Source organism: Myripristis murdjan, chromosome 17 (genome assembly GCF_902150065.1).
Source record: "Myripristis murdjan chromosome 17, fMyrMur1.1, whole genome shotgun sequence".
Lineage (NCBI taxonomy): Eukaryota > Metazoa > Chordata > Actinopteri > Holocentriformes > Holocentridae > Myripristis > Myripristis murdjan.
The window spans coordinates 4972102-4988631 of record NC_043996.1 but is presented as its reverse complement, the minus strand read 5'-3'; the positions used below and the strand labels follow the sequence as shown (position 1 = coordinate 4988631).

At 42.0% G+C, this 16530-nt stretch overlaps 1 protein-coding gene across 4 annotated transcripts; it reads right to left on the bottom strand.

The window, feature by feature from the left end:
- Window positions 1-56: 56 nt before the first annotated feature.
- Window positions 57-9371, bottom strand: tpm4b (tropomyosin 4b). Of its 4 annotated transcripts, none has more exons than XM_030073731.1 (9): window positions 9007-9369; window positions 7257-7382; window positions 3360-3493; window positions 2701-2818; window positions 2531-2601; window positions 1703-1778; window positions 1402-1464; window positions 1013-1082; window positions 57-360 (listed from the first exon to the last, which is right to left on the bottom strand). In XM_030073731.1, exons 1-9 carry the CDS (start codon window positions 9118-9120, stop codon window positions 278-280), a joined length of 855 nt encoding a protein of 284 aa, XP_029929591.1. In that variant the 5' UTR covers window positions 9121-9369; the 3' UTR covers window positions 57-277. The 4 variants fall into 4 exon arrangements, with proteins under 4 accessions (XP_029929591.1, XP_029929593.1, XP_029929594.1 ...); XM_030073732.1 differs by lacking the exon at window positions 57-360 and adding an exon at window positions 619-794 and having other exon boundaries at window positions 9007-9371; XM_030073733.1 differs by lacking the exons at window positions 7257-7382; window positions 9007-9369 and adding an exon at window positions 4995-5303.
- Window positions 9372-16530: the final 7159 nt, after the last annotated feature.

The following is a 16530-nucleotide window of genomic DNA, read 5'->3' as shown; positions in this document are numbered from 1 at the left end:
CATCATCAACATCATCATCACCATCATCGTCATCATCAGCTTTATTTGTGCTCAGATTTTTTTTTTTCGTCTACAACACATTTTACAGCACCAAAACTGATTACCACTCATTTGGACCCAAATACCACCAAAACATAAATATAAAAAAGGGAATGCATGTTTCCACAACCAGGAATAAGACTGAAATCTTGGTTACAGAAAATGGATGGAATGTAGAAAATACGGTTAAAAAAAAAAAAAAAAAGTTTTTTGTCGGTTTCTCATTCCTCTCGACATTTTACAAGCTACTCAGCTCCTGCAGTGTTTGGTCCAGGACTTGATGCATGCCCATGTTTTCCTCTTTTGCAGATGATAGGTTTTCTGTAATTTAAAAAAGGGCAGATATAAAGTGCAACAGCAGCCAAGTCAAAGGACACATCCATCGACTCATAAAGTCATTGTTTATTGCAAAGAGATACATACTACATGTACAGTATTGTGCGTTTATTGCTACCATACCTTCATCAATCATATTAATATGTTCCTTAAATGTGAATGATAGAAGTAAATGAAAGTCACAGAAGACAGGGTGAAATAGAAATGCCTTTATTGAGCTTAAGTTTAATGGAAAAGGAGTGGGGAGAAGCAGGAGAACAGGGAGAAAAAAAGAAGCAAAGGGTTTCCAAACATGAGGGGAGAGAAAGTCATAACACTGTCAGCTAAATGCAAAGTTTACAAGGAGGTCATATCATTGAGGGCGTGATCCAGCTCCTCGCTGATAGCCTTGTATTTCAGCTTCTGAGTGTACAGTTCATCTGCAGGTCAGAGGTCAGGCAGGGCAGAGAGGGGCCAGTGGAGCAGGTGCAAAGGAAAATGCAGCGTGGAACAGGAAAAGCAGAGGGAAACCAGGGAGAGAGAGAGGAAGAACATTAAGAGAAGTAAAAAAAAAAAAATTTAGTAAGGAAACAAAGTGCAGTAGATCTCTGCAGGGTGGAAAAGAAAGGTGAAATGCTGAAAACCAGTGAAAACGTACCTTCTAAGTCGTCTATGGTCTTTTCCAGCTTAGCCACTGTCCTCTCGGCGAATTCAGCACGGGTTTCCGCCTTTGGAAAAACAATACCCATGTAAGTGAACATCAACCTTGTCTCCTAAAAAATATGTTCTCATATAACTAAACTCCATTCTCAATTACACTTTGTATTTTTCCCTAATCTTAACCAAGTGATCTTTGTGCCTAAACCTAACCCTAACCTTTCCCTGACCTTAACCAAGAGGTTTTAGCTCTTAAAACTAACCCGTAAACATAATTAATTCAGTTTAGTGGTGTGCCAACATCATTTTCAGGAGACAGGGTTGGTGATCATTCGTTTAGATGCAGCTTGCATTCCTTTGCGCAGAGAACTTGAGCAGACATGCACACACCTCTTTGAGTCTGTCATTCAGCCCCTTGATCTCCTCCTCGTATTTGTCTTCTTTTTCAGAGTACTGCAGGGACAGAGGAATAGACGAAGGAAATCATTTGATGAACTATCAAACTGTGCCATAATGTTCTACAGAAAAAAAGAGTATAGGAACGCAGTGCTTATATTGTGCTTATAATGATGGTGTAAATCACTGGTATACAGTTAAAATGTAGACTCATCTATCAGAAGAATGGAGAATAAGCACTGAATCTAATGATTAAGTCTTCAGCCAGACTCACTGATGTACATTTTCAACTTGCCTTATCATTTTGAGCCTCTAGAGACTTGAGATTGTTGGTGACATTCTTCAGCTCCTCCTCCAGGTCACCACACTTACTGTAAGAACGGAGAGATACAGGTATTCAGTGATTATTACCTGATGTTATATAGGTTATGAGCTATTAGAATAAGAAATAATGTTGGTTACAGTTAATTTACTAGCCCATTATTCATAGGGACCTGCACCTTAAAGTTTTTAGATAGTGTGTATTAAAAGCACTGGGAGTACTTTCGGTTAGGAATAAAAATCTTCCTGTTTGTAGTCAAAAAGTAAAAGTTTTGACATTAACAGAAGGAATTTATAATTTTAAAGGTTTGTGTATCTTTCAAACATGTAAAGTGGGCACCAATGTAAAATACAGATGTGTTTCACAATTACAATGTAAAATTATGAAATGTAAAATATTTAAGGATTACAATTTAGAGTAACATTTCTTTTTTCTTTCTTTTGTAATGGTGATATTCTGGGTTATTTTATGGATATGGAAAAATAAGCCTTGCCCCCAGCCTAGTCCTTCTTGTGTGAAATCTACTGTGTGAAATGGACTGGTGTAAACATGTGACAATGTTTTATGAGTCGCATATTTGCACAAATTGTTCAGTTTTGTTCCTTATAATGTATGACCGAAATAAACCACATTCATTCATTCATTCATTCAGGTTTAAAATATCTATAGCAAATGAGATAATGACAGATTGAGAGCCATAAAGTCATTTGTCACTGTGGCAACAAGTTACTGACGCCCTCGCACAGATACAATCATACTCACGTCACACACAGACACACTATTCAATGTATTTTTGCTCACAGTTCGGAAATTTCTGCCCTCTCCTCCGCTCTCTCCAGCTCACCCTCGAGGATCACCAGCTTACGGGCCACCTGACGAAGGAGAAACACCACATCACAGGTCAAGAGACGGCTGACGCACAAAAGCGACAACAGATCATGACTTCTTCATTCATCATCTGGAAGCGGCACCTCTTCATATTTGCGGTCAGCGTCCTCAGCGATGTTTTTGGCCTCTTTGAGCTGCATCTCCTGGATCTCCATCTTCTCCTCATCCTTCATCGCTCTGTTCTCGATCACCTTCATGCCTCTGAAGGAGATGCACAGCATTAGCTTTTAGCCGTTAGCTCAACACTACAACCTGAGGAAGATGCCGCATCGAAGAAATGAATCCAGGAACTGACAATACAAGACGCAATGAGATCATGATATACAAGTCTAAGGCGTAAATTGCGGCATTTCTATAGCTATCACAACTGGGTAGCATTCACATTTAACTCGATCCAGTCATATTACAAATTGAAACTATATTTCACTTACTAATCATAGATCCTTCTTTGTAGATAATTAATTTACAGACTGGTCATAACAATCTATTTGGAGGAAAATCCACTTCTTCAGCTGACTGACAAGAATTGAAGCCTTTCATGCTGCTTTTATTGGTAATATAACTCAAAGCAAACTCTTCCACTGCATGTTTCCCAGTGTTAATGACCGCTCAGCTTTCTTTCAAGTGTCGACTGGAGCTGCCTCCCTCCTCACAGGGCTCACGAGACACTGGGGCACTTGGTTAAAAGTATCTCAGAGTGTGAAATTGACTGTGACGGGGCGTGCGAGGCCTTAACTCTCACCTCTCGCTCTCATCTGCAGCCTTCTCGGCCTCCTCCAGCTTCTGCAGGGCCGTGGCCAGTCTCTCCTGGGCTCTGTCCAACTCCTCCTCCACCAGCTGGATCCTGCGGTTCAAAGACGCCACATCGCCTTCAGCCTATAGGAGCACAGGCAGAGGTCAGAGGTCAGAGGTCAGTCAGGAAATGTGCTGTTGCCCCCAAAAGACAAAGAAGCCCAAAGCTGCAAGTTCAAAACTGGCTGCATTTCAGCAAAATCGAACGGCGATTTTTGGATCTATTTAAAGTTAGGATGTCTTCAGTAAGGTGTCGCTCTCGTTGACAGCGAAGACCTTTTGACCGAGAGCAGATGGCCGTGTAAAACTCGCCGATGTAAAAGTACTCGATGACTGACAAAAGCTTCAACACTGATATGTCCTAAGTACTACAGCTGTTCTGAGCATGGAAGATAAACAGCCTGTCTGTTTGGGGGATAACAGAGTGCCACCTCTCTGTCTGTTTCCTGTGACTGTGATAGCACACACAGCCATGCCTGCTCTCTCTTCCTGTGCAGGCCCAAGAACAGGGACGAGAGCTCCATGTTTCACAAATGTGTTTAATGCTATTCATTCAAGCCCTTTTTTTTTTTTTTTTGACAAAAGCCTATTTAGTGACTGATCAAAGAGGAATGCGTTAAGTCTAAAACAGCCATGCAAGTTAGAAAAAAAAAAAAAACTAATTTGAAGGTCTGGTTAATGCCAGGGTAACGACAAGCAGGCCTGATACACAGACCAAGCCTTAATTGGGATTCTCCTAAGGGCGTTACACACCCTTAAGAAAAACATCCACAGTAATCCTTTAACAAAAGTGCCAGTCTGGATAGGAATATTGCTGGCATACACACACCCACAGACACACATCCATCTCCATATACTGTTTTTTTTCTGCCTCCAGTCTATAGCATTCTCACTAGTTTGAACTCAGTTTGTTTTTGCCCCTTTTGTCATTATTGTTGATCTTAATCTTACTTTGTGTAACCTGTCTGTTTACGTGTCCCTGTGCTTGTCTTCACTTGTATTGTAATCAAGTTACCGCACAATAATAATGAAAAAAAAAAAAAAAAAGGGAATATTATTGAAACACCATATAAGACTCTACAGCTTCTCACAGGAATATTAATATGCTATTAGAGGGGATAGAAAAAAAAGCCATAAAGTGGACTGGGTCATCACTGAGCACCACAGACACACATTAACTTGGAATATTCTAGTAATAACTAACTAGCACAGTGAGGATAACCCTGCAATACATCAAGTAACTACTGAACACCACAGCCACATTCTGTTCTATTCAATTCTACATCTTTTAACATTTCGCCTATTTCTGACCCCTTTTGATATATGCTTTATGGATATGACAGTGTTTAATAGTGCCATGTGAAAGCACATTTTCTATTCCACTCTGTTCTGTTCTAATCTGGCGGCTGAAGGAATGTTTCATAAGTTAGAGTGATTTTCCGCCAGGCACAGCCTACCTGCCCAGGCTTGCACCGAGAGTTTGCAGGCTGTGTGTTTTACCGTAAATACTCACTCCAGGTGTGTGAGCGTCAACTCAAACTGTTTAAACGCAACTCTGATCGGGATTAAATATGGATAATCTCACGTTTTCGCGGAGTCCTCGCTCCGTCTCCAGCTCCCTTGATATCGCTAAAGCGCGGTCCTCCGCATCATCCGCCTGTTGCTGAAGGGCCTGGATTTTCTTCTTCACCGCATCCATAATGTCCGATCTCTGATTGTATCTCCTGGTTTATAGACTAAAACGAGCCAGACGCCGGTGTTGGAAATGTTTTAGCACAAACCCGGACTTTGAGAGCGGTGAGCGCCCAGAAGTTGCAGCGTCTGTAGCTGTGTGGCGGAAAACGGTGCGAGGCAGGAAATCGAGGACGTGCAGCGGTGGGATGGGAAGAGGAGGAAGAATAGGGGTTGGGAGTTTTCAGGAAATTTATGGGCCTGGCCCGGCCAGATGACCTGCAGCTGGGAGGAATGTAAATAGTTTTTGGTCGCTGCAGGCAGGACCCGCGGCCATTGGGTGGCGACACATTTCTTCAGCTCTACCTTTCCTCCCTCCTCTTCCTCGCTTACACGAGGAGCTTTGGATCTTTCTATCTATGATTTTTTTTTTTTTTTTAACAAAGCCTGTGAGCTGATACTTATTCTTTCCTCTCTCTCTCTCTCTCTCTCTTTTTTTTTTTTTTTATTCTTCATTGCACACAAGCAGCCCGAGACATCAAAAGAGGAGGGAGTGACAGATAATAGGTCATCTGAGAGACAATCATTTTGTTATCTGACCTTTAACCTCTAGGGGACTTATCTGACATGCTGTCTCTGGGACTAGTTTACACTAGCACTGCTTTCATTTGGCTCTACAGGCAAAACCACTGTGAAAGCAAAGCGACCCCCTCGGTGTAAAACACATTTAAGTTCATCTCCTAAAATAAACATCCTGTGTGAAATATGACCAGCCAACTAAAAAAAAAAAAAAACATCCAAGGTACACTGTTCTGCTAAAAAAAAAAAAAAAAAAAAAAAAATTAAAAAGCCTTTATTCCTACATGGCTAAGCATGATTTAAAAGCCTGGCTGCTGACTGTTTCAGCTCCCAGAGTCTTTATCGGGGTGCAGAGGAGGATGACCTCTTTATGTATTTTGTACTTACTTTGAAAGTATTTTGAATGTATATATGTTTCAGTATGTTCTACAAGCTCTACAACAAAGCAAACTAAGCATTCACCATCAGTCATTGTATGTTTGCTGTTAGTTACATTTGAAAATAACCAATCAATTCAATTCTCTTCCAGATCTGAGCCACGCAGATCTGATTCTGCCTGTCTTTGACCTGAACCAAAGAGGTGTTCTTTAGAAGGTGCCTGATCATTTGCACCGATTGTACACGGATAAGGTATTTACTGTAAGGCCAAACAGAGGAGATTGTAATATCCCCACCGGAAAGGGCCAGAGCCCTGACTTCATTAGACACTGCAGTGTGGGGTTCGCTGTTTGCTTAAGCTGCATTCCTAGGATTCCTGGTCGGCTACAGGCCGGCCAAGTTTTGTCTGCGCTTGAGAAATAGGTCTGTTACAGAGCTGTGTGAGCCAGCAGGGATACTAAACAATATGGACTCGCAAATAGGAGTTAGTCATAAGTGAAGGATTTGTTTGGAATGTGCTTCAGAGCAGCCTAATTAGGTAATACTGAGTCGCGGCTGATGAGTATGTGCTGAGCAGCAGCTTGGAAGTGGCTATAACATGGACTTTGGTGTCAGTAGTTTGTGATTCATGTGTGTGTGTGTGTGTGTGTGTGTGTGTGTGTGTCTGTGTGTGTCTGTGTTTTAATGTGTACAGAGAACAGGGATTTGGCCTCAAGTGAATATCAGACACACAGGTCATCTCAATTATGTCCTCTCGATTGTTCCTGTTGTGGCTTGTTTCTGGTTTTCTATGGTTTATTTAACGGTGAGATGTTTTCATAAATAATAAAGTTATTTATGTCTTTTTTCTATTATTTTTTCAAATATTGTTTAAGTATTGTTTTTATAGTTCTGTGTCTGTTTTAATGCCTGTGCATCACTGTGCAACTTAGCTTAACTTAACTTTAACTTAAATAACAATCCAGGAATACGTGATTGTGAGAGTGATTAACCATCAAATTTACTTTTTTTTTCTGTTAATAAGTTTCAATGGGTTGGAACTCCTGTTGGAGCATTTTGAGAGAGTCTTCATCGCTAAAATGTGTTCGCCTATGGAGTGATCTGTAACTCGGTCCATCTGAAAGCCTGGATATTGATACTTTATAGGACCAAACCCCAGAAATTGCGGTGTTCCACTGTAATGTGGGTAATGTGTTTCAGATGGCTGTGGGGAACTCACATCTGCGGCCTTTTTCTCCGACAGTTCCAGTTTCTCCTGAGCATCCTTCAGGGCCTCCGAGAACTTGTCCAGCTCATCCTCTGTGGCCTTCATCTTCTTCAGCAGAGCGGCCAGCTCATCCTCCAGCTTCAAACAGACAAAACAAGGTAGTGAGTCAGGAGGGACGCATCAAGTAGGCATGGATGAAGCAGTGACAGACACATTTCAGGACTGTTTTAAAGGCGATGGAAGACTGCAATATCTGTAGTTTCATACATCATTGGAATAATACTTACTATAGTTAGGAGGTCTCATTTGTTGAAGCTTTTAGTTCACAGTCACTTAAGGAGACTTAGCCGATGTAAGTGTTCAGGTGCAGGGGCTTGATACATACTAACCCAGATTTTTTATTTGTTGCTGTTGGATTCTGTGCTTTATGCACTGTGTAATGGATATTGATATTTAGTCTAATGCCGTTAGTGTTGTATATTTTCAGTGCCTTCTGTCAGCTTCACCAAGCTCTGATATTCATCCCGTCTGAGCCAAGAATAGCAAAGAAAGCATCACTTAGCACTGCTTGAATCCCTGCCATGCGAGCAAACTAAAGAGCTCTGCATAATCATCTTGGATTTCATGGTGTCTCCTGATATCTAAGATTTGCTGCGGGTGCATATGTGCCATGGAAGTGACAACTGTCACTCCTTAAGCTCTCTCAGGGTATGATTAGTGCATTAGCCAAGTGAAAGAGGATTCCTTCCATTTGCTTTAATGTAGATCCTGGCTTTGTCTGCGCCTCACCAACTCTCTGCTCTCTGGCATTCCAGTCGTACCACCATCATGACGGCGCCTTCCAAGGCACAATAATTACTTTTATTTAGGCACCTCATATATCGTCTTACATCTCCAGATTCCGCTTTGCTCACATCAAGTGGTAAAAGTGCACTATCATTAAGTCAGCACTTGAAATACCGAGCTGTCTGAAGTTCATCATGATTTAGCCCTGCATCGCTAAATATGGGCATGTCAACCCTGGATGCCAAGTTGTGAACTTCTCTTTTGGCATGTTGCGGGGTCTATTTCAGATAAGGATGCTGGGTAATGCAGTACCCCAGAGTCCTGTAACTCTCACCAAAGTGAGGATCAGAGCAACAGCTGCTGGAGTTGGATTTGTATCCCTGCAGCACCACTCCTGGTAGCTCGAAGTAATCCCTCTGGCTCACTGTGCAGTCCTCAGGCTGCCGTTCAGTTTGCACGGTCGCAGCAGGCATCATCCACCTTCCCCTGCCCACCAGAACACTGGCCCCGGGGGTCCAGCTGCTATGTGCTTGTATTTCTGCTTGGAGCATTTGCTGCTTTGGGAAATACTTGACATTTTCTGACGGGGCCTCCCATATGTTTGCACAAGTGTTTCTTTAGATATCACACAATGTAACTTAGTGCTGAGCTAGAACAACTTTAACATATTAATGTAGATAAATAGTTCCATTATATTGCTTTTTCACAAAATAATCCTGGTTGAATTAATCCCATGTGCCTCATGTGATTATTTTACATATAAGAGTAGAATAGAACACCAGTGAGATAATTCCAAAAGAAAAGTTTTGAACTTTATTCAGAAGGGAACAACACAATGTCACTGTACATTTACTGTCTTTTGCTCCAGATTCAAAATGTCACCATAGTTTTGATATCATTTAGCACTGTAAGTTTAGTAATACCAGTGTTGTACATGAGCATCACTTAACCCTTAACCTTACCAGACATGTCTCACCTGCTTGCATTTATCCTCCGCTGCCTTCTTGTCAGACTCGGCCTGTTCTGCCCTGTCGATGGCATTCTCCTTGTCCAGCTTAAGCATCTGCATCTTCTTCTTGATGGCCTCCATGGTGTCGGTCGGGTTTGGCTTTCAAGCTTCAGAAAACGGGATTGTTTTTCGTTTGTTGAAGAAAAAGTTATCACAGATGTTGAGTGGAGGACCCTTCAGCTTCCCTTAGTGAGATCCCAAGGTTGACAAAGAGAGTCAGCCAGCAGATGGTGAGACGAGGAGAGGAGAGGAGAGGAGAGGAGAGGAGAGGCAGGAGTGAGTGAGCCAGAGGAAGGAGGATGCAGACTGAAGCTGGGCAGTCCTCTATGCGATTTAAACTTGACTGGAGGTTTGGAGACGGCCCCAGTCCCTAGTGACAGCCCTTTCCCACAATTTACCCCTTCCGCCACTCCCCAGCTTGGCTACCCCCAGAACTTACTGTACCCCCCCCTCCCTAATCTAAACTTCAGCTCTCAAAGGCTCTCGGAGGAATGGCTTGGTGTGGACGTATTGGCAACATTCAGCCTATCTCCTTATTTGGATTGTGGTTTCTTGTGCCCTTTTTTTTTTTTTTTTTTTTTTTTTTACAAGAAGGGAATAACAGATACAAAGAAGGAAAATGGCCCAAAGTGCAGACATCAAAAGGGCATTGTTCACCTTAACAAAGTCTTGATATGAATCACTGAACATGATTTCTTTTCCCTTTGGGCTGTATATCCATACACCTGTGATCTTACTGAGGAATGTTCAAATTGATGTTAATACCAGAGTTGGTTAGACAGAACATAGTTGTCATTCTACCACCGAATGAAAAAAGGCTGTATGGAAAATGATCCAGCCAAAGAATTTGGGGGAAAGAACCGGCTGCACATTCTCTACAGCAGGCAGCAGCTTTTAAAGTCGAGCTACAAAGACACAAACTGCAGCTCCTCGTCAGCTAAGATCCTCTTAATTACCGTTGGTTTGGAAAACCTTTTATTTTCGATCTGTTTTCTGTAATTTCTAAGGCACTCAGTATTATAATCATTGTTGTCTGAAGGGCATGTGTGGTGCTGAGATTGTTTCCAGGAAGTGGAGTTTATAATAGAGCTCATGAAATGTGAAGAAGACACAGCCGTGCATTTCCATACGAACGAGGAAAGAAAACAAGGCAACAAAAGCTGAACAAAGAGGGGAATAATACAAGACAGGACAAGGGAGGATATTGGAACAATTTCATTAAACGTTTCATTTAATTTTATTATCTTTAGAAATAGTCCTGGTTGAGTTTGGGTCACCGATAAAAGTGAAACTGTCTTGAGTTGCAGGATGTGTGTTTATATATATGCGTGTGTGTGTGTGTGTGTCACCACTGATGGCTCTGTTTGCTTGTTTGCCTCACTTCAGCTTGCAGCCAGCCCTGCCCTGGCTAAAAATAAAGACTACAAGTGAAGTGCGGCGAAAGAACAGTGAGGCCCAGAGATCAGCTTGACAGAATGAGTCTCTTGTTGTTAATGTTGCCTTCAGAGGAGAATTAGCAAATAGCCCAGAAAATACTCAACCAAACACACACGTCTGTCAGCATTACTGGAGGAATTCCCTCTGTTGATTTTGATCCTTTCTGCGTGCCTTGTTCTCCCCTGAACGAAGGTTGGCACTGCCCAGGAGCAATGAAGTGAAAGCAAACTGAGCCTCACCGTTTGTTTTTCTCAAAGGTTTTTCAAATGTGAGTTCATACGTGCATCCACACAGCGTTCGTGCAAATCTCCCTGCAAATATTAGAGCTAGGGTTTAAGAAAAAAAAAAAAAAACTTGTCTAACTGTGTATTCGTGCTCTGAATCAAGCTCACTCTGAGGAAATCTGCCAAATCTAATGTCAATAGACACATTTCCTACATCCTTTTTCGGCAGACGTTTACGAGCGGTGGCAGTAATTTGTTAGCTTTACAACCCCTGGCTTGGCTAAAAGCATACGACATAACCTGCAGTGATATGAGTGGCGACTGTAGTGAAGCTGTGCCTTATTTGGTGTGTCGACATGCCCTGGGCCGTGTTTTGTTATGAAAACACATTGTTCAGATACAAATCTGACACTCTAATATGTAAGATATTGATTTTGGAAGATTGAAAAAATATCTCCATTCATATAACATAAAAAAAAATCTCCTCAATTTGTGCGTTGAGCAGAAAAGGATTTGGACCCGTACCAGGAGAGGAGGAGAAGACAGGGAGTAAGAGTGGGAGAGAGAGGAGAAGGAGAAAGAGAGCGAGACGGAGAGAGAGAGAGAGAGAGAGAGAGAGAGAGGGAGGTGGTAAGCGAGAGAAATAGAGACGGAGTGAGTCAGTTGTGGAGTGAGAGAAATCAGAACCCTCCCACAGGAAACCAAGCTGAACTCCTCTTCACCTTGTATGGTAAAAACTCCCCCAAAAGCTACGGGATCGCCTTGGGAGCAGAGTCAAAGCACTGCTAAGTATAAATCACAAAGCTATGGGAATGGTAGAGCAGATCGGAGTGTGTATGCGTGCTATCACGAAGGCATACATGCTGCCGCCGGGATATCACGCTCACACAAACGCAGCAGTGAGATGAGTTCCGTGCGTGATGCCGAATGTTGCAATTCTTGGGGCTTATCTGATTCCCAGTCCAGAGCCGAGGAGCATAGATGTCACAATGCCACACACTTCCCTGCAATACTCTGTGGGTGGATATGACAGGGCATCGAACACTCCCCGACTTTGCTTTGGCGATACGTGCACATTCATCTAATCTCATGTGTAACACCTGTATGACGGAGTGATTCAAAGTGTACTCACTATAGCACAAGCTGATCTATCACAGGTGCAGTCCAACTCAACCACGGTAAACAAATCAACCCCTTTCGGCTGAGAGGCTTCTGTGCAAACACGTCGGCTCGTTGCACAATCGCATCCTGTGATTTTTCGGTGAAAACTGCCCCACGCGGTGTATTAAGTGGAAGTGTTGGAGGGCACTGGCAGTGTGTTATATTTGGCTCCGCAGCCCGGTCCAGTTGGATCTATGTGTTGTGGCAATGTCTAGACTCCCCACTATCAGCCAAGGGATCACGGCTCTGTCACTTTGATGAAGCGCAGTTGTCCCCACGAGCCCGGTGTTGAAAAGCTTTTTCACACTGTTGGGGTTCGTCTGTTCGTGACGAGAAGTCACCACCTTGGATTGTGCTGCTCAGACGCCACTTTCTTAACCAAGGGTTTCATGTGCACACTTCAGGGCTTGTCAGACGGCAATCCCCCCTAGGCTGATGTTCGCGTTGATACTCCTCACTGACGTAATCACCTGTTCATTCACATGGCACAAGTGGCACAAGTTGGCTCGCAATTCACTGTGTCACATTTACGTCAACGGAATACAGTGACTTGTACTGACATGAGAATTGAAAACTAACAAGTACTCTAGTTACTGCACTTCAGCAGAATGGTAGGTTAATGCTATTTTTAAAGGCTGTGCTACTTCAGTAATCCTGCCAGTAATTTTATATATCTGGTAATGCTACTTTTTCCTTGTGTGTGTGTTTTTTTTTTTAAATATCAAAGATGCATCAGTGCTTCTACTGATTTTTAGGACAAAAATGTAGTATTCCTTCCATAATTGACAAGATAATTTTCCATTATCCATTCTGCACAGGGGCTTGGTTAAATTCATTCAGTTTAAGCACAGAAAGATCAGATTTAGGAGATTACTTTGCTCTGTGGCTGATCTGTCAGAACTCTAAACAGATGGAAATGGTGCTCTCTTGTGGTAACAATCTTGGTTACATTCTTGTGGTAACGAGAGCCGTTTCTTCTTTCGTGCAAATACAACATCTAGCGTGGACTATAATAAATCGCTGTTGCCCCAAAGCAGGAAGGCTGAAATTCAGTCAAATAAACTCAAAAGTATGTCTCTGTTACCAAAAATGCAAAGTGTGCCAAAGACCCAAAATCAGCTCTAGAGGAAGAGTTGAAAAAAAAAAAAAAGGAATGGGTACATGTAACATGTTGACTGGAGTGATGATGGATTTATTATTCAGTCCCCAAAAATAAGAGTCCAGTTTCAAGAAATGATTTTAAAAAAATAATAATACACAATTTGTGAGGCACAGATCAACCGTCCCTCCTCAAAGCAGCAGGGGGGGCAACAGGATTAAAGACGGTGCTGTTGTCTGCCACGCCAAAGAGGGTGCAGAGGTTAGCAGCATTTGCGAGGCCTTGGGAGCATTTACTGTTCTGTTTGTGTTTGGAAATCCAGAAGAGTTCACTGAACACAAACCCAACTTTCAATATTCATATTTTCTTTTGTACTGCAGTGAACTTGCAAATAGTTTGTGCTGTGCTTAAAACATCAAGTTAAAAATATTAATGATACTACCTCATTTCCTTTATGGGCATTGTTCTATGCACTGGTGTATGAACCTATTGTACAGACCTGCAGAAAGAGGAAATTTTATCTCTCACAATTAAGAACCGTTTTTTTGTTTAAGGCCCAGGATAAAGCAGCTGATGAATTTTGGTCAAGTGTCTTTTGTGCTCACACTTAAAACCTCTCATCACTTCTGCTGGTGAGGACATGACCGTTTGGCTGGTGGAGCGGGGCAAAAATCTCTCAGGGAGCGGTGAGACGCACAGACTGAGTCTGTCATTAACTCTGCTCATTTAAAGTCAATCTGTCAATAAGGAGAGGAAATAGAGCAGAAGTAAAGACCATCTGCCTGCTCAGCAGTGAGGACACACTGGACCTGTCCTCGGACACCACATCAGGTAGGAGGTCTTCACTCTGACTTGTGTCTCAGCCATCAGGCTCATGGCTGCTCCCAGCAGGAAGACTTCAGCCACTGACTTTGCTTTTTTACTTTTCAGAGGTCAAAAAGACCAAGAAGAAAAGAGTCTGCTGCTTCCTCCATCAGCTGCCCAACAGTCCTCTGCTGCTTATGCCCCTTTCACATCTGATACCGACGGCATCAGGATGAAACACATCAGGCTTTCTCGCATTTATTACATGTCAGTGTCACATGGTTAGGTTTGGGCAACAAAACCTCTGGGTTAAAGTTAGGGAAAGGTTAAGTTTAGGCAACAACATGGAAACATGACTGGAAACTCAACTGTCTTGTGTGTGAAGGTTCTGTATCGGACTCTGAAGGGTGCCTTTGGTGTAAGATGCAGAAGGAGCATGACCAAGCTGTGGGATTTGATGACCTGGGAATGAGAGTGTGTTGCAGCCAGTGAGAGACTGAAATCCCCTCTGTCAAAAATAAATCCAGTGCTGCACTCCAGTCAGTCCTTATCACTCTACTTTTGTTTCATTTACTATTTTTTTTTTGTCATTCATGCATCGGTGATGATATGTGAGAAAACTTTGTAACTCTAATTTGATTGATTTGAGTTTTTTAGCGTCACTTGAATTACATGCTTGTCTTTGTGTTTAGAAGAAAATCTATGTACATGATCTATGTATAAGAAGTGACTCCATATAATAAGCATAACGATTTATTATAAAGAAAGGGTGGCACTTAAGTAAAGAGGTTATGACAGCGACTAGACATTCTCATTGGTGTGTAAGTGTATGTGAATGTTTATTTCAATGGCAATATTTTAATTCAATGTAATGTTTAATATTATTCAGATGTTGTGAGTACATCATCACAGTCTGCACAGTCTTAGATGTCTCCTTCCACCTCCTGAATGTAGTGAGACTAGAAACCTGTGTAGTCCTTGATGAAAAGTTAAACTGCTGCAAATTCTCCAATGGTGGGCTTTGAAGGAGAAACACACTGGGAAATCTACAGCAAAGTCACAATGGAACATACAGTATTCTTAGGTGTATAAGGAAAAAATATGTGTATTCTGGGCTCACAGCATTGTTGATACACACTGACTTACAGGGGTTTGAATTCAAACTCATTACAAAATACATTTGGTATGTTAATATAATTCATCCATTAAAATACAATGGAACGTCTTCCTGTATCTATATAAATATGAAACTAAAAATGTTTAATGAGGATGTTGTTAAAATTTGACATAGTACTTAAATTTAAAGTTATTGCAGTGATTCATTGCAAAGCCCATATACAGTCCATCAGACTAACATCAGAGTTAACAAATAAACCTCTAAGAATGCCTCTAAGTAACATGTTTCCCTTATTTGAATGAAAGGAGCTGAGGCTGAACTGGCCAGTTAGGTATCATTTTGTAACTATTCTGCCTCTCTTCAAACTCAGTCAAGAAATGCCAGTTTACAAAACAAAATTTACCATCATGAAGGACATTATTCTCATCCTGAGGCAAAGTTTATGTGGAAACAAAAGCCTGAAAACTAAATCATATGGGACTTTGCATTGTATGTGTTGACCTCTCGTATTTCTCATATATTCTCAAATATACAGCCCAAGTCTTTTAGAGAGGCAGTGACCTCTCAACCCCAAATTGCACCTTTGTGTACATTCCTGCAGAAGCTCCAGCGGTGTAATTGCCATGTATTTAAGATATATGATATAGCTCAGTCAGAAGGGCTGGAGGAATCTACACTGGCTGCTTCACATTATCCGCAACAGCACATTACACTTTACTGCACAAACACACACACAGATCACAGATGCAGTGTCTTTAGAGATAGATTGGTTTATTGTCCTCCGAGTGTAAATAGTTGAAAGATCCGAGAAGCTTCATATATTGTATACTTAATCTAATAAGTGCAAACAGTCTCCTCAGCAAGGTATATGGTCCTGAAGCAGTGATGACAACATAAACCCGTGGCTCTGGGTTTAATCCCTTGAAGCGACATGATTTATGTTTCCATGCCCTCTCCTTTACACCTGCCTGTTTATGCACTGCACGGTTTGCAACGGCACATCAAAGAGCGTCTCTGATCAGAAACATGGAGGCCACTATTTATTTCTGGACGTTGCATCAGGGGGAGGCAGCATCGGGGGAGGCAGCGGGATCTATGGCTTCATTGGCTGATTTAAAGCACAGAACAAAGGCGTCAGGGTCAACCCTAAAAGAAAACTTGGTGCGATGATGTAAAGTTTCCAGAAATTTTACAAGGCATCTTTCATAAACTGAACACAGCAGGCTATTCTGGGGCTACTGTCCATTGCATCAACACAGCCGCCGCATGCTCAATTTCTGGCCAGCATCTCCAGACAGAATGAAATGAATGTGAGAGGATGAAATGTGCTGCGGGGATTGTGCAATGAAATATATTCTGTTTTTTTTTTTTTTAATGTCCTCTTTCTTTACAGAGTATAAGATACATGATTGCTATTGCCTTCCTGAGTCACGTGGAACAAATTCAAGTTTGCCAATATACCAGAAATCAGTTCTGTTTATGAGAATATGCATTAGCACATTAACAGGACATCAAGTTATCTGCACCTGCAAAATACAAGAGGTGTAAGTAAGGTCAGCAGGTGCAGGACTTCACTGCAGCATGCAGCCATGTGATGTGTTGACATTGTCCCAGTGTGGGAGGGTTGGCCACGCCCCATTCACAGTTTT

Bases quoted from the DNA above. Each gene is read 5' to 3' on its own strand.
- tpm4b (XM_030073732.1), bottom strand. From the start codon at position 9,120: ATGGAGGCCATCAAGAAGAAGATGCAGATGCTTAAGCTGGACAAGGAG. The intron at 3,494-7,256 runs GTGAGTTCCCCA...GTGCTCCTATAG, and splicing joins CGGAGAAAAAGGCCGCAGAT to GCTGAAGGCGATGTGGCGTC. The intron at 1,465-1,702 runs GCAAGTTGAAAA...CTGTCCCTGCAG, and splicing joins TAGAGGCTCAAAATGATAAG to TACTCTGAAAAAGAAGACAA.